A 23,631-nucleotide genomic window follows, 5' to 3' on the forward strand; every position below is an offset into this window, starting at 1 on the left:
AGGAGATCAAGATGTAAGTGATTCCGACAGTGACTGGGGTGATGATACTACATGTTTTGAAAACACTGTGATTCTGTGTAAGGAGCCAAAATCGAAAGTAGATTTCAGTGTAACAGACAGTGAATTTGTTTATTTTGAGAAACTTTTTTGCAAAAACATTGTGGAGCACATATGTTTTCAAACAAGTTGATGAAAGGACTGAGGAACAAAGGCCTTTATAGTTGTGGAACTGTAAGAGGAAAGAGGAAAGGACTACCAGGAATATTAGAAAACAAAAAAAGTGATCTCAAACGTGGAGAGTTTCAGTTTGCAGTAAAGTGTGGTGTAGCTGCTGTGAAATGGCAGGACAACAAAGCAGTTTGCCTTCTTTCCACATACAACAATCCAAAAGATGTCAAATTTATTGAAAGAAAACTGAAAGATGGCTCTAAGGTAACTGTATCCTGTCCTGAAGTAGTAAGTCATTACAATAACACATTGGGCGGCGTTGACCGATTTGATCAGCTACGTGAAAGATATATGGCAGGCAGACGATCCATAAAATGGTGACATCGACTATTCTACTTTTTTCTTGATCTGGCTATTATCAACTCTTCATGGTTCATGGGACATATGTGTCCCATTTCCTGTTGTGAAAAAATGGAAAACTTAAAAAATATTTTGGTGGTGAAAATATAATAATGGGACTGAAAAGAAACCGTTATCACCTTAATATTTTAAAAATCTGTAGAAAATGAATTTTATCCATGAAAGGGTTAAGTCAATAGCATGCAGACACCTATTAGTGGACATGTGATAAGAGTGTGCTCATCCTTCGGCTTTATGAACCCCGCTAAATGACGTGTTTGAATGTTTGTGGAGGAAAGGCAGCCCATTCGTCCTCAAGCGCTGAAATGAGAGAAGGTAGTGGTGCTGGAAGCCGGATTCTGGAGCGAAATCGAAATCGTTCCAAAAGTGTTCCGTTGGTTTCGGGTGGGACACTGATCAGGCCAGTCCATTTCAGGAATATTGTTGTCCACAAACCATTGCCCAGAGACACTGCCTTACGTGAGATTGCATTGTGACGCTAATATAATCAGCATCTCCGAACTGTTCCTCTACTGTGCGCAGCACACAATGCTGAAATATATGTTCATATCCTTCTGCATTTAGTGTTTTCTTATGCGTGATAAGTGGAATACAACTTAAGCGCGGGAAACCCAACAGTACCACAACACCGCCTTCTTACTTCCCTGTTGGCACTACACATGATGGCAGACAACTTTATCCGGGAATTCGCCAAGCCAAAACCGTTCCACTGGATTGCCACAGGGCTCAGAGTGACTTAGTGCTTCCGGTCACTCATATCCAGGCGTCCTCTGCCCAGTGGCGTGACTCTTTACACCATCTCAGGTGTCACTCAACTTTGTCTACAGAAGCGTCTAGCTTACGAAAAACTGTACCACATTATTTTTAACCCCTACACACAGGCATTGTCGTACATCAACTGCTGTTAGTTCTTTGGAGCTCATGCTGATTTCATACGACTTTTTACATCCCTCCTCTGCAATGCTCTACGATCTCTCTCAGTACGTGAGGGTGCCTGGACTTAGTTTATCTGTGGTTGTTCCTTGACATTTACACTTCACAGCCGCATCATCAACCGTCGATGTAGGCAGCTTGAGAAGGGCTGAAATCTACCTGATGTATTTGTTACTCAGGTGACATCCGGTGACTGATCCGCATTCTAAGTCACTGAACTGTCGTGACCGACACATTCTGCTGTTACGGCTTTTCTACTGACAACACAGTGGTTGCTGACTCCTTTTATATTGGCGGGTCCGTCTCTAGTGACATCTGGTGATCAAGTCTGCATTTAATAGCTGAGTCCCGATATTTTTGATCAGATAGTGTATTTATAAATATTATGCCAAAAATATCCGCACAAAGGGACTTGTTAGCTTTTATGCAGCTGTGAAAAAAAAATGCAGTGTGGTAATTAGCACGGAATCAGTGAATAATGAGTTTTATCTCACTAGTTCTCAAAAGGGCGCTTTCTGTGTGATAACAGGAGTGCCCTCGATCATACGCGAAGGTGAAGTTCTCGTAAGTTTAGCAGCGGATTGTAGTTAAACATAAAGGTAATGATTTTTTAGTATCTAGCAGCATGAATTTGTCAACATATAGAGACACTATGCAATTTACATGAAACAACTGTTAACGTTCGGAACCTAATCTTAAGGCAACAGGTTTATTTAACGGCACAACTGGTGTTCGGATGTCTTGAGTGAGACTGGCTTATTTTATTTATCATGTACATGTATGATATGCGATGTTTGAACAGGCAAATCTACACGATCGCCCTGTCCCACGTCCCCTAGGATGTTGCGTGTAGAGTGCACGCTTGATATTTTTTCAAGACCATATTTGGGACTGCAAAGAGAAACGACACGTTTTACGCCATACTATATCACATTACTCCTTAAAATTTCCACCATTTTACATCAATATGAAGTTTTACAAAAAAGCACAACACTATAACTTTAATATTCTGATACAACAAAATGCGCTTTCAGCATTAAAAAAAAAGAGAGAAAAAGAAAGAGAGGGTGAGCTTGACTTGGATAAGACTTAGAAAGCATCATGAAGTGATTTAAGCAAAGCAATTAAGTGATTTCTATGCTTTAGCAACTGCGCGACGTACCTGCGCCGTGAGGGTATGCACTGAGGGGACCTTTGAACGAGAACTGGTAGTAGTAGATAGGCTCTGTGGAGTAGCGGGCCATGCTCCTCACCATCCCGTCCACGCCCTCCACGAAAAAGAGGTGCGAATCGAACTGCAAGATATAATACATAGGCTACGGGATGCACAAAGTAATAAGAACGATTAAATGTAACGAATTACTTTTTACCTGGCGCTTGTTAAATGGCTACAGTCTGTGGCGCCACCTGGAAGCCTATCTAATGTACACGCGATTTGTTCAACTGATGTGAATGAAATGTAGAAAGAGAAAATAACTCATTTTGTCGAGTCTGATAATATTCTATGACAAACATTGTAAATACTTTCCATTAATTGCAAAGAATAATATATTTCAATACGTTCCATGAAATCATGGAACTTCAAGTGTAATATACATACACAAGATCGGTGTTGCTCGCCCCTGTTTGTTCTCTGTTTTTCGCTTGTTCTCTCCCTCCTGTGGATTGATGTATGTATAACTACCTATCTGTATGAGCTTTAAGGTTACAATATATTATTAATTGAAAGTATTTATGTTTCCTTTCAAAAATACCTCTCCCTCCACGTGATATTTATTTAAAGATAACAATAATATTGCTGTCGATTGCCCATCTGGCTTCGACTGTTTCGGTGGCGCTGAATCCGCCATTGCGTGTACTAAAAATATTCCAGTGTTTCCAAGCTTCACTCGCAAAGGAAAATAATTCAAAGTGCTTTTATGAATTTTCACAGTCAGTTTTCAATATTAAAGTTAGTTAATATTTTTGATTACGAAACTTATCTAGAGATTTAACACCGCAAGGCTTAGGTGAGGCTTCACCTCTGGTTTAAAATATTTTCAGTTATTCCAAAGATTAAAAGACAACCCAATTCTTAAAGAGATAAAGTTAAAGAAATTCTTTGCAGTTATTTCAAAAAATACGTAGATGTTTGTACCATTCTTTCATTCTGCGTAACATTAGATTAATTTACTGGGAAAAGAAATCATTTCATGCTCCATATTACCGCTGGTTTAGTTGCAGTTTACGTACCATTCTTTCTTTCTGTGTAATATTAGATTAATTTGCTGGGAAAATAAATCATTTCACGCTCTATATTATCACTGTGTTAGTTGCAGGTTACGTTACGTTGTCATTCATTGAAAGAGAGCGTAACATTTCCATTAATAATAAATAACTTTTTGCCTGCATATTAAGTCATGTTATGTATATTTAAGACACTTTTACTCGCTCTCAAAATATACGTGGCTTTGCGAAAACAATACATAGAATTCAAACTGCTACGTTGCAGTATCATCGCTATAGGTTGCGACTGATGCCTGCGCGCGTATTTCAAACAATTCAACACTGAACAATTACGCAGAAAGGAGGCAATGGTACAAGTGTGATGTAAAGGTATGAAAATAAAAAGCGTCGATGAAAGTGTCAGGCAGAACAGTTTCGTAGTTAATCATTTAGTTCCTGAACAGTTCCTATGAGGGCCAACATGCTTGCGCTTTTTCATTACAAAGTGCTAAAAGTTAGTGCAGCAACATCGCTGACTCGGAACGTTACCTATGCCATTTTTATCTCGCAATTCTCGAAATTTCCCCGTGTGGCTGTGCTGTTTGACCTACATCTACATGCTTTATGGTGTGAGACGGACGGTATTTTGTGTACTTTTGCTGTTCCAGCCGCGAATTGTTCGCGGGAAGAACGAGTGCTGTTAAGCCTCCGCGTGATCTCGAATTTCTCTTCATTTACGTTCATGAAATTTTAGCAAAATGCACGTAGGAGGAGCCGCGCTGGGTAGCCACGCGATCTAGGGCGCCTTATCACGGTCCGTGCGGCTCCCCCCGTCGGACGTTCGAGTCCTCCCTCAGGCATGGCAGTGTGTGTGTTGTCCTTAACGTAAGTTCGTTTATATTAGATTAAGTAGTGTGCAGGCTTAGGGACCGATGACTTCAGCAGTTTGGTCCCATAAGACCTTACCACAAATTTACCACACATAGGAGGAGTAATGTGTTGATTGACTCGTCTTACAACGTCCGCTCTCGGAACTTCAGCAGTAGACCACACCGTGATGCAGAATGTCTCTCTTGCCGCATCTGCAACTGGAGTTCGGTGAGCGTCTCCGTGCCGCTTTCGCACCCTTGTAAATGAACCTGTAACGAAATGTGCTGCTTTTCTTTGGATCTTGTGTTTCTCCTTCATCAATCCTGTTTGGTGGTGGTCGGACGAGGGTTCTGTGAGCTACCTCCTTTGTGGCTTGATTTAGATTTCCTGAGGATTCTTCCAGTGAATCTTAGTGTGGCAGCTGCCTTACCGGCCATTAATTTTATATGGCCGTTCCACTTTAAATCCCTAAGTACGCATACTGTCAGAAACCTTATGGATGTTAACTGCTTCCAGTATTTGTTTTTCTGTTTTGTAAAAAGACAGTAATGGGTCTTTCTGCCGATGTTACGTCCGTTAAGCTGAGCATCAATTGTCAATCCCTGCAGCAAGTATTGATGCTCTTTGCTTTTCCGCTACAATTTTCTAGCGTTGGGACTTCTCTATATGCTACAGCATCATCTGCGAAAAGCCTCATCGAACTTTCGACGTTAACGAATACATCATTATACATTTTGTGAAAAACAATGGTAGCCTACTATAACACGTGCCTTTGGGGCACGCCTGGAATTACTTTTATGTCTGAAACTCACTCTCCGCTGAGAATGATATGCTGCGTTCTGTTTGCTAGTATACAGTCCCGTCGCATCAGCTGGTCTGATATTCCGTACGCTCGTATTTTGTTCATTAGGCGCCAGTACAGAATTGTATCGGAAGCCATCTGGAAGAAACACGGCATCAACATGGATGTCGGTATCTACTGCTTGATGATTATGGAAGTGATACAGTTATATTCAGACAGTTCGATTTTATGTAGAAACGATTTGGCGTATTTCGCTCAAGTATGCCGTACTTTGCGTTCCCCGGCTTATCTTTAAATTCCTGGCATGTATTTCCGGCCCGCGCGAGCTCCTGTAAGGTCAGCGAACAGCTGCAGGGGAGTATTTGTAGCAGCTGCGGTGCCCTAGACTCACCAGCGCTGTGGTGTAGCTGTCGTCCAACGTGATGTCGCTGCCGTTGTAGTAGAACTGCTTGACGGCACGAGCGCCTTCCAGTCGCTCTTCCTTGGTCGGCAGCCTGATGTCACAACCCACGATCTCCTCAAAGTTCTCGTTTAAGTTGCTCACTTGTTCCTCTGTGGATAGCACTCCATTTTCTGCCAGAACAGAGAAGTTAAAATAACAGAGAGCGCAGGCTACACACATACTAAAGGAAAAAGAGAAGAAATGGAAGAAAATAGAAAACTTTGTTTCTGTCAAACTTGCGAAAGTAAATTAGCATATAGGTCTTATAACTCTAGAGAAGAATACTGGACACAATATTTTTTGTAAGTGGCATGAATAGGGATGGGCCCTATTAAAATAACTACTTGTATTAAACCAATACTGCCACTGATTCATTTCTATTAAGCAAATAGTATGTTTCACGATAGAATCTATTAAAATTTTAATAATATAAGAGTCACCAACAAAAATGCTGGTTCACACCATTCATTTCGTTTTTGGATAGGAGTGAGGTCGGATATAGTTTTGACGAAATCTTCTTGAGCTTCCGTATGGATGGTTGCGTTGAAATTCCGCGACATTTCGACGAGAGTGACTCTCATGATCTTCTGCCGAAGTGTCGAGGTGAAGCGGGCATTCCTCATGTATGGAACTCGCACAGGCTTGGCGGGTGCACAGAAACGTATTCTCGTTCTCAGCGCTGTGCGAGATCAGCCCTCTCTTCCGCGACTGACAAGTGCTGTATGGTCGTTGATGCATGTGGACGTGGTGTAATACGTCCCCACAACGCATATCACACGTAATCGATCGAATTTAATTCAAGGGAACGGGCAGGCCAATCCATTCGCCGAATATCCTCCAGGTGCAAGGGCTCCTCCGACTGCAATTTCCCCCGGGTTAAATCCCATCGAGTACGCGTGAGATGCGTTGGAAAGACGTACTGTAGCACGTCCAAATGGCTCTGAGAACTATGGGACTTAACATCTAAGGTCATCAGTTCCATAGAACTTAGAACTACTTAAACCCAACTAACCTAAGGACATCATACACATCCATGCTCGAGGCAGGATTCGAACCTGCGACAGTAGCACGTCCACATCCACCAAAGACCGTCCAGCAGTTGTTAAACACGCTGGTAGAGGAGTGGAACTTCCCACCACGAGGCCTCACCAACTTTGTGCCCAGCATGAGAGCACTTTTTAGAGGATGCACTGCCGTCCGCGGTGATCAAACATCCTATTAAGAACCATGTCCCGCCTTTTTAAATGCCCAGGGGACCATCATATATCGCGATGACTTAAATGTAATTATTGTCTTTGAATAAAAGTGTCATTGGCGTTCGACGCATCGTGTAATTTTTTTGAGTTACCTTCTATACTACGAAGGTCACTCCAAAAGAAATGCACACTATTTTTTTTTAATCCATCTTTTATTCTACATGTTTGATAGTTTTACCGTGTGTAGATACATCCTTTAGGAACAATATTTTCATTTCTCCACATAATTTCCATCCCTCCCAACTGCCTTACGCCATCTTGGAACCAGCGCCTGTATACCCGCACAGTAAAATTCTGGAGCAACCTGTTGGAGCCACTGTTTGGCAGTGTGCACAAGGGAGTCATCATCTTCAAACCTTGTTCCACGAAGAGTGTCTTTCAGTTTCCAAAAGACATATTAGTCACATGGAGCCAGGTCAGGACTATAAGGCGTGTGTTTCAGTGTTGTCCACCCGAATTTTGTGATCGCTTCCATGGTTTTTTGACTGACATGTGGCCGTGCATTGTCGTCCCACAGCAAAACATCCTGCTTTTGCCGATGTGGTCGAACACGACTCAGTCGAGCTTGAAGTTTCTTCAGTGTCGTCACATATGCATCAGAATTTATGGTGGTTCCACTTGTCATGATGTCCACAAGCAAGAGTTCTTCGCAATCGAAAAACACCGTAGCCATAACTTTTCCAGCAGAAGGCGTGGTTTTGAATTTTTTTTTCTTGGGTGAATTTGCATGATGCCACTCCATTGATAGCCTCTTCGTCTCTGGTGAAAAATGATGGAGCCATGTTTCATCACCCGTCACAATTCTTCCAAGAAATTCATCTCCACTATTCTCGTACTGTTCCAAAAGCTTGCCGCATACCGTTTTTCTTGTTTCTTTGTGAGCCACTGTCAACATCCTGGGAACCCACCTGGCACAAACCTTTTCTAAAGCCAACACTTTCAGTATTCTGCAAACACATCCTTCCCCTATCCCAATGTAGCGTGACAATTCGTTCACTGTGATGTGTCTGTCAGCAGTCACCAATTCGTTAACTGTCTGCACATCGTCTGGAGTGTGTGCAGTACGAGGCCTGCGGCTGAGATGACAATCTTCAATATTGCCGTGCCCGCTTTCATCACGTAACCTGCTTGCCACCGACTAAGTGTACTGCGATAGACAGCAGCATCTCCATACACCTTTTTAAACCTCTTGTGGATGTTTCCTACTGTCTCGTTTTCACAGCACAGGAATTCTATGACAGCATGTTGCTTCTGACGAACGTCAAGTGTAGCAGCTATCTTGAAGACATGCTGTGACGGCGCCACTCACTGGAACAGGTTGAACTACGTTTGAAAACAAGCGGGAAGGATGTATCTACACACCGTAAAACTTTCACATATGCAGAATGAAAACTGTATTTTTACAAAAATAGTGTGCAATTCTTTTGGAGTGACACTCGTATATTGTACCAGTTCTTTCTATGTATGGTACAAGTTTCATTGTGGTGTGTTAGCGGCAGTGACTCGGCGTGCGAAAGTTACTTTCTTCGTAAAGTTTTGAATACCAGTGTAGATACGCCTGGGCAGCGTGTGACTCGTGACTGCGTTTGTTCCCTTCTTTGGTAACGGTTGACAGGGCCTCCTGGCAGGTCCAGAGTTGTTCCAACGCGCAAACAGTGCTGCTGTTCCAACTGAGACACGTGTACAAGTCCATGAGTGTTGTGGACTCTTTACGGAAACTATCATTTGCTGCGATAAAACGTAGTATCGAATTTTTACATTAAATTTTGCATGTAATTCAACAATTAAAAAGAACCACAAATCTAGGTATAAGTGGATATACTGTGCTTTAAGAGACGAAAGTAACAAAAGATGTCTTGGTTCTCCATGTTGGTAACACCAGTGCCTTGCCAGAGGATTTTTATCAAAAAACAGGCTACGTAATAACACTGGATTTAGTACAAAACGTGTTGAAAAGATGTTGTTTTTTTTTTTTAAATAAAGGAACGCTTTCGAGTTGAATGACTGATAAATATAATTTCTTGAATCTTAAATAAATAAAAAGTCCAGATGACTTCTTCAACCACATGAAACAGAAAACATTGTTACATCACTGCGTCACTGCGAACTATTTCGCTGGCTTCTGTGTACTTCACGTCCCGCGTGGAACGTATCATATATTAGTAACTTATTAACAGATTTGCCAATGCTATTTTCTCGCTGGAACTGGAACATCGCAACTTATTACTGCTAATTAACAGTTTAGCCCATCCTTAGAAATGATTGCAAAAAGTGTTTTCAAATTTGCGTCGATTGGTAGCTTCTAAAAAGTGGGTTCTCCAAAGCAGTGAAGGTCAATGATACCAAATCATTGAAAGTCAGTGAAGATAGAATCGAAAGGAAGGATCGCAAGAAAGCAGCTTGATACTCACTCTGTGTTTGTCTCAGCTGCTCCAGGTCGAGTGCTCCGGTCATGAAGGGGACTTTGTTGAAGCGACCCTCGGCTATAATTTTCTGCGGCTCCTCTGTCAAAAACGTGGAATCGTTTTCTGGTTCAATACTAGGGGCCCACACGCAGGTGAACAAACTCACACTATCCTGCAACAGAAAAATTAATAATTTTTTACCCGAGCAGGTAGTGTACATCTGCTGTGAATCTCAGATATAACGTAAAAAATTTAGTTAACAATACTGAAAAAGAAGTAAACCAAATCGTTTTTTTTAGTTAACAACTTCAGGGTTCCGCCCAATACTTACATTGAACGAGTCACATTATAGGATGAGATATTTACCAAAATTACTAATTTTCCATAAGGAGGCGCGGCTACTTCAACAAATTTATACAATTCTTATCGTGACAGTAGATGCAGATATCACGTACAGTTTCGGCCTGATACAAGGTCGTTGTCATGTGATATGAAGTACACGTGCGATCAGATGAGCAACTTTACGACTTCACTTGTTACGGTCACTACACAAGTGAGCCAACTACGACAGGCCACCCCAAATACACGGAAGAGTCAGACAAATTGGTACACCTCCCTTATATCGTGTAGGGCTCCCGCGAGCACGCTGAAGTGCCGCAACACGACGTGGCACGGACTCGACTAATGTCTGAAGTAGTGCTGGAGGGAATTTACACCATGGATCCTTCAGGGCTGTCCGCAAATCCGTAAGAGTACGAGGGGGTGGAGATCTCGTCTGAACAGCACGTTGCAAGGCATCCCAGATATGCCCAATAATGTTCATGTCTGGGGAGTTTGGTAGCCAGCAGAAGTGTTTAAACTCAGAAGTGTGTTCCTGCAGCCACTCTCTAGCAATTCTTGACGTGTGGGGTGTCGCATTGTTCTGCTGGAGTTGCCCACGTCCGTCTGAATGCACAATGGATAGGAATGGATGCAGGTTAGGTAAGGTTAGTGTTGTTTAACGTCCCGTCGACAACGAGGTCGTTAGAGACGGAGCGCAAGCTCGGGTTAGGGAAGGACGGGGAAGGAAATCGGCCGTACCCTTTCAAAGGAACCATCCCGGCATTTGCCTGAAACCATTTAGGGAAATCACGGAAAACCTAAATCAGGATGGCTGGAGACGGGATTGAACCGTCGTCCTCCCGAATGCGAGTCCAGTGTGCTATCCACTGCGCCACCTCGCTCGGTAATGGATGCAGGTGACCAGACAGGATGCTTACGCACGTGTCACCTGTCAGAGTCGTATCTAGACGTATCAAGGATCCCATGTCCGCGGCTCGAGGTCTGAGGTAGCGTTCTCGCTTCCCGCGCACGGGGTCCTGGGTTAGATTCCCGGCGGGGTCAGGGATTTTTTCTGCCTCGAGGTGACTGGATGTTGTGTGTCTTTCTTCATCATTTCATCCTCATTCACTCGCAAGTAACCGTAGTGGCCTTAAAGAACTTGTGGAGCGGCGGCCGAACCGCCCCGCGAGGGGTCTCCAGGCCACCAATGCCATTGTTGTTGTTGTTGTGGTCTTCAGTCCTGAGACTGGTTTGATGCAGCTCTCCATGCTGCTCTATCCTGTGCAAGCTTCTTCATCTCCCAGTACTTCTGAATCTGCTTACTGTATTCATCTCTTGGTCTCCCTCTACGATTTTTACCCTCCACGCTGCCCTCCAATGCCAGATTTGTGATCCCTTGATGCCTCAAAACATGTCCTACCAACCGATCCCTTCTTCTAGTCAAACTTCTCTTCTCCCCAATCCTATTCAATACCTCCTCATTAGTTACGTGATCTACCCACCTTATCTTCAGCATTCTTCTGTACCACCACATTTCGAAAGCTTCTATTCTCTTCTTGTCTAAACTATTTATCGTCCATGTTTCACTTCCATACATGGCTACACTCCATACAAATATTTTCAGAAACGACTTCCTGACACTTAAATCTATACTCGATGTTAACAAATTTCTCTTCTTCAGAAATGATTTCCTTGCCATTGCCAGTCTACATTTTGTATCCTCTCTACTTCGACCATCATCAGTTATTTTACTCCCTAAATAGCAAAATTCCTTTACTACTTAGTGTCTCATTTCCTAATCTAATTCCCTCAGCATCACCCGATTTAATTTGACTACATTCCATTATTCTTGTTTTGCTTTTGTTGATGTTCATCTTATATCCTCCTTTCAAGACACTGTCCATTCCGTTCAACTGCTCTTCCAAGTCCATTGCTGTCTCTGTCAGAATTACAATGTCATCGGCGAACCTCAAAGTTTTTACTTCTTCTCCATGAATTTTAATACCTACTCCGAATTTTTCTTTTGTTTCCTTTACTGCTTGTTCAATATACAGATTGAATAACATCGGGGACAGGCTACAACCCTGTCTCACTCCTTTCCTAACCACTGCTTCCCTTTTTATGCCCCTCGACTCTTATAACTGCCATCTGGTTTCTGTACAAATTGTAAATAGCCTTTCGCTCCCTGTTTTTTACCCCTGCCACCTTCAGAATTTGAAAGAGAGTATTCCAGTTAACATTGTCAAAAGCTTTCTCTAAGTCTACAAATGCTAGAAACGTAGGTTTGCCTTTTCTTAATCTTTCTTCTAAGATAAGTCGCAAGGTTAGTATTGCCTCACGTGTTCCAACATTTCTACGGAATCCAAACTGATCTTCCCCGAGGTCCACTTCTACCAGTTTTTCCATTCGTCTGTAAAGAATTCGCGTTAGTATTTTGCAGCTGTGACTTATTAAACTGATAGTTCGGTAATTTTCACATCTGTCAACACCTGCTTTCTTTGGGATTGGAATTATTATATTCTTCTTGAAGTCTGAGCGTATTTCGCCTGTCTCATACATGTTGCTCACCAGATGGTAGAGTTTTGTCATGACTGGCTCTCCCAAGGCCATCAGTAGTTCTAATGGAATGTTGTCTATTCCCGGGGCCTTGTTTCGACTCAGGTCTTTCAGTGCTGTGTCAAACTCTTCACGCAGTATCTTATCTCCCATTTCGTCTTCATCTACATCCTCTTCCATTTCCATAATATTGTCCTCAAGTACATCGCCCTTGTATAAACCCTCTATATACTCCTTCCACCTTTCTGCCGTCCCTTCTTTGCTTAGAACTGGGTTGCCATCTGAGCTCTTGATATTCATACAAGTGGTTCTCTTCTCTCCAAAGGTCTCTTTAATTTTCCTGTAGGCAGTATCTATCTTACCCCTAGTGAGATAGGCCTCTACATCCTTACATTTGTCCTCTAGCCATCCCTGCTTAGCCATTTTGCACTTTCTGTCGATCTCATTTTTGAGACGTTTGTATTCCTTTTTGCCTGCTTCATTTACTGCATTTTTATATTTTCTCCTTTCATCAGTTAAATTCAATATTTCTTCTGTTACCCAAGGATTTCTATTAGCCCTCGTCTTTTTACCTACTTGATCCTCTGCTGCCTTCACTACTTCATCCCTCAGAGCTACCCATTCTTCTTCTACTGTATTTCTTTCCCCCATTCCTGTCAATTGTTCCCTTATGCTCTCCCTCAAACTCTCTACAACCTCTGGTTCTTTCAGTTTATTCAGGTCCCATCTCCTTAAATTCCCACCTTTTTGCAGTTTCTTCAGTTTCAATCTGCAGTTCATAACCAATAGATTGTGGTCAGAATCCACATCTGCCCCTGGAAATGTCTTACAATTTAAAACCTGGTTCCTAAATCTCTGTCTTACCATTGTATAATCTATCTGATACCTTTTAGTATCTCCAGGATTCTTCCAGGTATATAACCTTCTTTTATGATTCTTGAACCAAGTGTTAGTTATGATTAAGTTATGCTCTGTGCAAAATCCTACAAGGCGGCTTCCTCTTTCATTTCTTCCCCCCAATCCATATTCACCTACTACGTTTTCTTTTCTCCCTTTTCCTACTGACCAATTCCAGTCACCCATGACTATTAAATTTTCGTCTCCCTTCACTACCTGAATAATTTCTTTTATCTCGTCATACATTTCATCAATTTCTTCATCATCTGCAGAGCTAGTTGGCATATAAACTTTTACTACTGTAGGTGGAATGGGCTTCGTGTCTATCTTGGCCACAATAATGCGTTCACTATGCTGTTTGTAGTAGCTTACCCGCACTCCTGTTTTTTATTCATTATTAAACCTACTCCTGCATTACCCCTATTTGATTTTGTATTTATAACCCTGTAATCACCTGACCAAAAGTCTTGTTCCTCCTGCCACCGAACTTCACTAATTCCCATTATATCTAACTTTAACCTATCCATTTCCCTTTTTAAATTTTCTAACCTACCTGCCCGATTAAGGGATCTGACATTCCACGCTCCGATCCGTAGAACGCCAGTTTTCTTTCTCTTGATAACGACGTCCTCTTGAGTAGTCCCCGCCCGAAGATCCGAATGGGGGACTATTTTACCTCCGGAATATTTTACCCAAGAGGACGCCATCATCATTTAATCATACAGTAAAGCTGTATGTCCTCGGGAAAAATTACGGCTGTAGTTTCCCCTTGCTTTCAGCCGTTCGCAGTACCAACACAGCAAAGCCGTTTTAGTTAATGTTACAAGGCCAGATCAGTCAATCATCCAGACTGTTGCCCCTGCAACTACTGAAAAGGCTGCTGCCCCTCTTCAGGAACCACACGTTTGTCTGGCCTCTCAACAGATACCCCTCCGTTGTGGTTGCACCTACGGTACGGCCATCTGTATCGCTGAGGCACGCAAGCCTCCGCAGCAACGGCAAGGTCCATGGTTCATGGGGAGGGGGGGGGGGGGGACCAATGCCATACGCTCATTATTATTATGAAGGATCCCATATCACTCCAACAGCACACGCCTCACACCATTACAGCGCCTCCACCTGCTTGAACAATACCCTGCCGACATGCAGGGTCCATGGATTCATGAGGTTGTCTCCTTGATCATACATGTCCATGCACTAGATCGCTCGATACAATTTGAAACGAGACTCGTCCGAGCAGGCAAAATGTTTCCAGTCATCAACAGTCCAATGTCGGTGTTGACGGGCCAAGGCGGAGGTTAAAGCTTTGTATCAAGTAGTCATCAAGGGTACACGAGTGGGGCTTCCGGTACGCAAGCCCATATCGATGTTGTTCAGTTCAATGGTTCGCAAGCTGACACTTGCTGCTGGTCCAGCATTGAAATCTGCAGCAGTTTGCGGAAGGGTTGCACTTCTGTCACGTTGAACGATTCTGTTCAGTTGTCGTTGGTCCCGTTCTTGCAGGATCTTTCTGCGGCAGCAGCGATGTCGGAGATTTGATGTTTTACCGGATTCCTGATATTTACAATAAACTCATGAAATGGTCGTACGGGAAAATCCCCACTTCATCGCTACCTCGAAATGCTGTGTCCCATCGCTCGTGCGCCGAGTATACCACTACGTTCAAACTCACTTAAATCTTGATAACCTCTCATTGTGGTAGCAGTAAACGATCTAACAACTGCGCCTGATACCAGCTGTGTTATACAAGCGTTGCCGACCGCAACGCCATATTCTGCCTGTTTACATATCCCTGGATTTGAATACGCTCCAGTGATTATCCAGAAATAAATACGCTGACGGAAAATATGGCATCATCAAGGAGTTGTGAGACATAAACGAAAGTTGGTAGGCGTATTTCTACATCTGAAAGATGATGTGTTTTAAATTTTCGCGACAGGTACATAAGAGTGGCGCTAATAGCGACGCTATGAAGATGCAAATCACGATTGCTGCAGCGGTCGTGAGCGTTACTTACCTTTGAGGCTGGACTTAGGGAGCTGATGTCAGTCAAGAGTGCCTTTAAGGCGACAAACACGCCATTACTGAATAAAGTTCCTTCTGCGACATTGCAAAAAGACGTGGCAGGACTGCAGTCACCGTACATGACCGCTGGCAGCGGTAATCACGAGAACGTACCCCCGCAAGAAAGCGGGGCTCCGGACGGCCACGTGGTAGTTTCGAGAGGAGAGACCACCGTGTTCGACGTATGTTTGCTTTAGGGTGCCAAAAACAGCTGGGGTCATACGCGCCCAAGCCAACACTATAGAACACGAAGACAGAGGGAAGTTAAAAAACGACTATACGTCAGTCCCAATGAACAAATAGAAGACAGCTAAAAACTGGCACGCGGAAAAAGGGCTAAAATGGACACCATACAGAAACGGAGATCCAAAACTAAAAATTAAATGGCCTTCGCCTACTTGCTTTAGAGGATAAAAAGCAAAACGCGGTCGAGAGTCCGTGCGTCATTTGCTAACACGGCCGATAACTCAGACGACAAACCCAAGCGGGAACGTAAACGGTTAAAAAATGGGCGGCCCGTCAGGAAGTGGCGGTCAGTTAAAACGTGGGCGCAATGTGTACAAAATGGTGGGATAGCGCCACTTACCAAATGACGACGGCTAAGAAGACAGTGCCCAATACGCAGCCGAGTTAAAATGACCTCCTCCCGACGGGAGAGGCTTAACAAGCCGGAGATTATTCCCGTGAAGGGAGAACCATTGGCGATGCCAAAGGGGCACCACCTCCTGATAGACGACAACGCAGAGATCATCGGAGGAGCTAGTGGGCTGAGGTACGAGGACTGCAGCCTCGGCAGCAGCGTCAGCAGCCTCGTTTCCTGGCAGACCGACATGACCAGGATACTACAGTAACATCACAGTGGCTCCACCAAGAGTGAGTAAGTGACAGTTTTCCTGGACCCGCTGCAGTAACCGAGCGAGGTGGCGCAGTGGTTAGACACTGGACTCGCATTCGGAAGGACGACGGTTCAGTCCCGCGTCCGGCCATCCTGATTTAGGTTTTCCGTGATTTCCCTAGATCAGTCCAGGCAAATGCTGGGATGGTTCATCTGAAAGGGCACGGCCGACTTCCTTCCCTAATCCGATGAGACCGATGACCACGCTGTCTGGTCTCCTTCCCCAAACCAACCAACCAACCAACCAACCGCTGCAGTAAGGGATGGGCGGTGTACAGCGCACATAGATTCTGAAGGTGAGTGATTCTGAGCAGAGGACACAATCGAAAAGGCTGTGTCGCCGCATGTAAGCCGTGACCTCATAAAGGGCGAAGAACTCGGCTGTAAATACTGAGCAGTGTGCCGCAAGCCGATATCTAAAGACACGGGTGCCAACGACGGAGGCACACCCGACCGTACAATCAGTCCGAGAGCCGTAAGTGTGTACAAAGGTACTATCGCGAAGTTCCATGCTGAGGTTGTGAAACTGAAGGCTATAGACCGAGCCTTTCCTTAGGAAAGAATGAAGGCCAAGGTTAACATGGGCCTCTTCACGAAGCCAAGATGGTGAAGGATTCACACCCACCGGTAAAGGTGCAGGTAGTGTGAAGTTAAGCCGCCGTAGCAACTGCCGAAAGTGGACTCCAGGACGTAACGGAGAAGAGGGCGCGCCCCATGCTGGCGATCAAAGGAATCATCAAAGAAGGAGGCACAGGATGGGTGGCCATGCATGGCAGTCAAACGCCATGCACACCTGCTGAGGATAAAGTCACGGTGATAGGACAGTGGTAGTTCAGCAGTTTCAGCATACAGACTCTCAACTGGGCTAGTGTAAAAGGCGCCTGTGGCCAAACGGATGCCACGCTGGTGAATAGAGTTGAGACGACGTAAGATGGATGGACGTGCAGACATATAAATAAAGCACCCATAGTCGAGTTTCGAACGGATAAGGGACCAGTTCAAACCGAGGAGGGTGGTTCAATCGGCACCCTAAAATGGTTCAAATCGCTCTGAGCACTATGGGACTCAACATCTGAGGTCATCAGTCTCCTAGAACTTAGAACTACTTCAACCTAACTAAGGACATCCCACACATCCACGCCCGAGGCAGGATTCGAACCTGCGACCGTAGCGGTCGCGCGCTTCCAGACTGTAGCGCCTAGAACCGCTCGGTCACCATGGCCGGCTCGGCACCCTAGGAAGTACCATTGAGGACACATAGGACATTGAGGAACCACGTACAGCGGGCTGCCAAATAAGACATATGGGAGGAAAAGAGAGTTTCCTATCGAGCATGAGCTCCAGTATTTCGTAGTTTCAACGAACGGAAGGGCAACAGGCCCAAGATGTAAAGATGGTGGAAGAAACCAATTGTGTCGCCAGAAATTCATACAGACGGTTTTGTCAGTGGAAAAGCGAAAGCCATTGTCGATGCTCCAGGAGTGAAGACGATCAAGACATCGCTGAAGACGTCGCTCAGTGAGACAGGTCCGTGGAGAACTGCAATAGATGGCAAAATCATCAGCAAAAAGAGAGCCAGATATGCCTGGCAGGAGACAGGCCATTATAGGATTACTGGCGATAGCAAAGAGGACGACGCTCAGGACGGAGCTTTGAGGCACACCATCTTCCTGGATACATGTGTCCGACAAGACAGGACCCACATGCACCTTGAAAACTCAGTCTTTTAAAAATGCCTGAAGCAAACAGGGCAGGTGGCCACAGAATTCCCACGTGTAAAGATTACGGAGGATACCAGTTCTCCAGCAGGTGTCGTAGGCCGCCTCCAAATCGAAAAAGACGGCCACAGAAAACCATTCATGACATGGGTGGACAAAGTAACGACATGGTCAACTGCAGAACACCGCACTCGAAATCCACACTGTGCATTCATCAGTAAATTGCGAGACTCGAGCCGCCATACCTTGCAAACGCAGCTGGTAAGAGAGATGGGGCGGTAGCTAGATGGAAGGTTTTTGTCCTTACCGGGATTAGGTATGGGTATGACGGTGGCTTCACGCCAGCGTCTGCGAAATGTGTCCTCTGCCAAGATGCGGCTGTACGTGTTAAGAAGAAAGTGCTTGTCCGCAAGTGAAAGGTGCTGCAACATCTGCATGTGGATGGCGTCTGGCCCTGGGGCGAAGAATCGGGATGAACTGAGAGCTCCCTCATAGTAAAGGTGGTATTGTAGCACTCAAAGATTCGGAGAAGGGTATCGCCCGAGCCTCCTTCGCTCGTTTCCGATGGAGGAAGGCAAGGGTGAAGGGCAAGGGTGATAGTGGGAGGAGCTCGTAACTTCTGCAAAATGGCGGCCCAAGTTGTTGGAGATAGCAATAGAGTCCATGAGGACAATGTCTGCTTCTGTCAGGCCGGAAACTGGCGAATGAATCTTGGTCCCAGAGAGCCTTAGGAGGTTGGCCCACACGACAGAGGAAGGGGTGGAAATGTTAAAAGAACTACAGAATGAAATCCAGCTAGCTTTTTTGCTGTCTCGAAGAACGCGACGACACTTTGCACGCATCTGTTTATCATGAGTGCAGTTCGCCATTGCAGGATGACGGTTAGAAACGTGGAGAGTCTGTCTCCGTGCTCGAACTGCGTCATGGCATGCCTCAATCCACCAAGGAACTGGGGCACGACGTGGTAAAGAGGAAGTACGAGGAATGGAACGTTCTGCAACAGTAAGGATAACGTTGGCGAGATAGTCCACCTGGTCATCACAACTGGGGAAATCTTGTTCTTCGAAGGTCGCCAGGGAGGAGTAAAGCTGCCAGTCGCCGTAGTAAGCTGCCATTTGGGCATGTACGCAGATGGGGTAGGAGTCAACAAACGGATAGCACACGGGAAATGGTCGCTCGAGTAGATATCAGAAAGAACGGACCACGCTAGACGACGGGCAAGCTGGGCAGCGCAAAAGGATAGGTCCAAATGGGAGTAGGTGTGTGAGGAGTAAGAAAGGAAAGTGAGTGCTCCAGTGTTAAGGCAGAAGAGGTTAAATTGGTTAAGAAGGTCAGCCAAGAGGGCACCTCTCTGACAGGTCCTCGTAGAACCCCAAAGGGGATGATGCACATGAAAGTCAGTGAGTAGCAAAAATGGGGGAGATAGCTGACCAATAAGCTGAAGGAAGTCTGCCCTGGTGACATCGAATGATGGAGGGACATAAATGGTACAGAGGGAAAAAGTCAGGCGGGGAAGGAAAAGGTAAACTGCAACAGCTTGAAGATGGGTAATCAGGGAGATGCGTTGACTATGAATGTCATCCTGTATGAGCAGCATGACGCCCCCATGAAATGGAATGCCGAACTCAGGGCGAAAGCCGGCCTGTGTGGCCGTGCGGTTCTAGGCGCTTCAGTCTGGAACCGCGTGACCGCTACGGTCGCAGGTTCGAATCCTGCCTCGGGCATGGATATGTGTGATGTGCTTAGGTTAGTTAGGTTTAAGTAGTTCTAAGTTCTAGGGGACTGATGACCACATATGTTAAGTCCCATAGTGCTCAGAGCCATTTGAACCATTTTTCAGGGCGAAAGTCAAAACGAATTGGTAGGAAGTGTGATAGCTCAAAGCTGTCGTGAAGGCGCAATTTCGTTTCCTGAAGGCAGAGTACCAGGGAATGCTGCAGTGCTAAAAGCAGCCGTAAATCTTCTTTGTGGGACCAAAGGCCGCGAACGTTCCATTGATAGAGAGTCATGATGTGGAAGAGCTGTTGGGGTGTCACCTTGGCGGCTGCAGAGTGACAGCCTGTGAAGAGTCGCTACTACAGAGCACAGAAGCAGAAGGATCCTGCTCCATGGGGTCCACAGAAGCATCGGATTGCTTGTGTGGTCTTTCTATGAAGTCCAACGTTGGTGATACACACTGGCGACACGGAGGCCAGCCAGGCTAACGTATCACGTGGCGAGACCATCGAAGAGGATCTACGAGTTGGCGGACTTCTTCGTGCCTTTCCGTTTAGAGAGCGTTGTTTGGCTGGAGGGACAGAGGAAGTCTCCACGGGAGTAATCCTTCTGTCCTTTCCTGCATATCGATTGTGCAGCTCGTGGCTTCGCCCCTTGAGGCGTGAGTTTGACGGCTTGTTGCACAAACGGACGGGGGGATGGCGATGCTATCTTAACACCGGGGGATTTCACAACCTCAGAGTTGAATTGCAGGTCTCACATCTGCGTGGCCATGTCCTTCATGGAGCGAGGGGTAACAAGAACTATTGGTGCCAGATGGGAGAATGCAGGGTTTGCGACGACCCAGTAACTTTCAAGCTACTGGATAAGGCACTTATTCCTTTACCCAGATCTCTTGGACATTCCGCTCATCAAGATACACGGGACAATCCCGAGAGGAGGCGGAACGGCCGCCGTTGCAGCTGATACAGCGGGGAGAATGAGGCAGGCAATCGTCCTCGTGAGCATCCCTATCACAGGTGATCCATTTAGCTAGGTGTTGACAAGACGTTCTGGTGTGGTTGAAACGATGACACTGGTAGCAGCGCATCGGGTTCGGAATATATGGCTAGACTGTGATAATTTCGTAGCCTGCTTTGAGTTTGGACGGAAGCACCACTCTATCAAAGGTGAGAAAAAGAGTGCAGGTGGGTACTAAGAAGGAAACTACCTTCTTCATTACACGATGGACAGTAATGACGCCCTGATCAGAAGGTATGATTTAATTTCGGCCTCGGTTGGACGGTCGAGCAGCGTGGTGTATATTACACCACGGGAAGAATTCAAAGTTCTACGGCCTCGACACGAACGGGGTAGCCATGGAGAGGCGAGGCAGCAAGCAGTTGTTGTGCTTGAGAATCAGAAGTTGTCTGCAAAAGCAAAATGCCATTCCGTAAACAAGAGAAGGATTTCACAGGGCCGACAATTGCATCAACACCTTTCTGAATAATAGATGGATTTACTATGGTGAAGGACTGACTGTCTTGAGTACTGAGACAATGAGGAACCATGGCTCAGCGGGAAGCGTCTTTGAATCATTAGTCTCACTGCCGTTACATTTCGTAGACATTGATTGGGAAGATGATTGACTCACTGCGAGAAACTCTCCTCTGATTGCCAGCATCTCCGACGGCGCTCTCATTCCAACTAGGGGCCCCTTCACAAGGGGGCGCACCCACCTTAGATGATTGTTCACACCTCAGGTCACACCTCCCGAACGCCTGACAGAGGGACCAATCGGCAATTTGGGAAGGCAATCACCCCTCCCTGAGTCTGGCCCGTACCAGGGGGTACGTGCGAAACCTACCTGTCAATCCAGGGCTGGGAATTACGCCTTACCCTCTCACTTGTTATGCGTCAGACCCATGTGCCGGCCTCCAGGAGCGCACAGGGAGGAAGAAGAAAAAGAGGAACCTCAAACATAGAAATCGAAGCGTAAGAATGAGAGGAGAAGGGAAACAAAGAAAGGAAAATCGAGCGAAAAAAAGGTGAGACTGTTCTTACGTCAGTGACAGTCAATGCAGAACATTTCCAGTAACATCCCAGACATGTTCTCCAAGTGAGGGGAAAAGGATAGCAAGAGGATACACATGCAGCACAAAAGGGAAAAAATGCTGCACAGACTAGCGCCCCGTGGCAGCAAAGCACGAACCCACCAAAGAGTGGCGAGCCTCCTGGGGGACAGTGTTCGACATATGGTTCTGGCGTATCGTACTACCTCTACAGCAGCACTTTGAGCAACAATGACGCAAGGAAGTCTTACAAATCGGTTATTCCAAGGACGCTCTGAACCAGACCTCCTGTAAAGTGCATTCCACTGTCGAGAAACCGCCATCTTTTGTGACTTCAGTGGTGTCAAGCGAGATCACAGTGGAGGTGCACTGTGGAAGTCTGCTGTTTTGTCTGATGAAAGCTGGTTGTACCCTGCTTTCAGTTATGGCCGTGTGCTGGTTAAGAGGAGACCAGATGAGGGGCTGCAGCCAACCTGTCTGCATGCTAGACACACTAGAACTACACCTGGAGTTCGCATGACAGCAGGAACACTCTCCTGGTTATCCCACGAACCCTGATTGCAAATTTTTGCATCAATCTGGTAATTCGACCTGTTGCGCTGCCATTCATGAGCAGCATTCCAGGAGGTGTTTTCCAACATGATAACGCTGACCCTCGTACCGCTGTTGTAACCCAACATGCTCTACAGAGTGTCGAGATGAAGCTTTGGTCTGCTCGAGTACCAGATCTGTTTCCAATCGAGCACATATCGAATATCATCGGATGACAAAAAAATGGTTCAAATGGCTCTGAGGACTATGGGACTTAACATCTGAGGTCATCAGTCCCCTAGAACTTAGAACTACTTAAACCTAACTAACCTAAGGACATCACACACATCCATGCCCGAGGCAGGATTTGAACCTGCGATCGTAGCGGTCGAGCGGTTCCAGACTGACGCGCCTAGAACCGCACGGCCACGCCGGCCGGCTCATCGGATGACAACTCATCCACAAACAGCAGTAACCGTTTGTGTATTGACCGACCAAGTGCAACAGGCATGGAACTCCATGCCACTATCCCGCGTCCGGCCATCCTGATTTAGGTTTTCCGTGATTTCCCTAAATCACTCCAGGCAAATGCCGGGATGGTTCCTCTGAAATGGCACGGCCGACTTCCTTCCCCATCCTTCCCTAATCCGATGAGACCGATGACCCCGCTGTCTGGTCTCCTTCCCCAAACCAACCAACCAACAATCCATGCCAAACTGGCATCTGACACTTGCATAACGCAATGCATGTAGGTTTACATGCTTGCTTTGAACATTCTGGCGATGACACCGGTTATTAATGTGTCAGAATTTCACATTTGCAGTGGCTTATCCCGCGCTTGCAATGTTAATCACATATGTTTCCTAGACTAATGAACTCTGAAATTTGAATACCTACGTTACTTATTTTTTTGTGTTGCAATTTTTTTCCGTCAATATATACTGAGGCGCAGTTTTCGCCAAGTTATAGTGGACAATATGGCGAATTTCCTGACGTTCTAAAACTGTTTTTATCGTCTGCAATAGGTGAATTGCGACACCAATAGCGTTTTTCCCCTAATGGTACTATAAAGTTTTTTCCTGCGGCATTTGAATCAAGAACTTCAACAACATAACTTGATCAAGTAATATCAAGATAACAGTACTGCAAACCACTGCCCTGCCATCAGGAGAAGTGGTTCTACGAACTTCAGTCCTGTTATACCAAATGCGCACAAGCACTTAAATCAGGTACATTTCTTCTGCTTATTATGACGACGGTCAAAGCAAATGCCCAAAATACTTCCCGTGAGTATTGCCACCTGCTATAAAATGATTCGGGAGAATCAGTACTGGACGTTGAATTTCATCTAGAATTAACGGCATCACAGGTCCATCTTATA

The 23,631-nt window shown here is 45.4% G+C and overlaps 1 protein-coding gene across 1 annotated transcript in view; it reads right to left on the reverse strand.

Moving 5' to 3' along the window:
* The window catches only part of LOC124621762 (esterase FE4-like), a 76,755-nt gene that overhangs the window by 13,032 nt on the left and 40,092 nt on the right, over positions 1-23,631 (reverse strand). The window contains exons 7-9 of the mRNA XM_047147181.1: positions 9,508-9,673; positions 5,790-5,971; positions 2,684-2,816 (exon numbers count right to left, since the gene is read on the reverse strand). Of these exons, the coding sequence (XP_047003137.1) occupies positions 2,684-2,816; positions 5,790-5,971; positions 9,508-9,673 (481 nt within the window). The remainder of the gene's footprint in view (positions 1-2,683; positions 2,817-5,789; positions 5,972-9,507; positions 9,674-23,631) is intronic.

This window comes from Schistocerca americana, chromosome 1, assembly GCF_021461395.2.
Source record: "Schistocerca americana isolate TAMUIC-IGC-003095 chromosome 1, iqSchAmer2.1, whole genome shotgun sequence".
Lineage (NCBI taxonomy): Eukaryota > Metazoa > Arthropoda > Insecta > Orthoptera > Acrididae > Schistocerca > Schistocerca americana.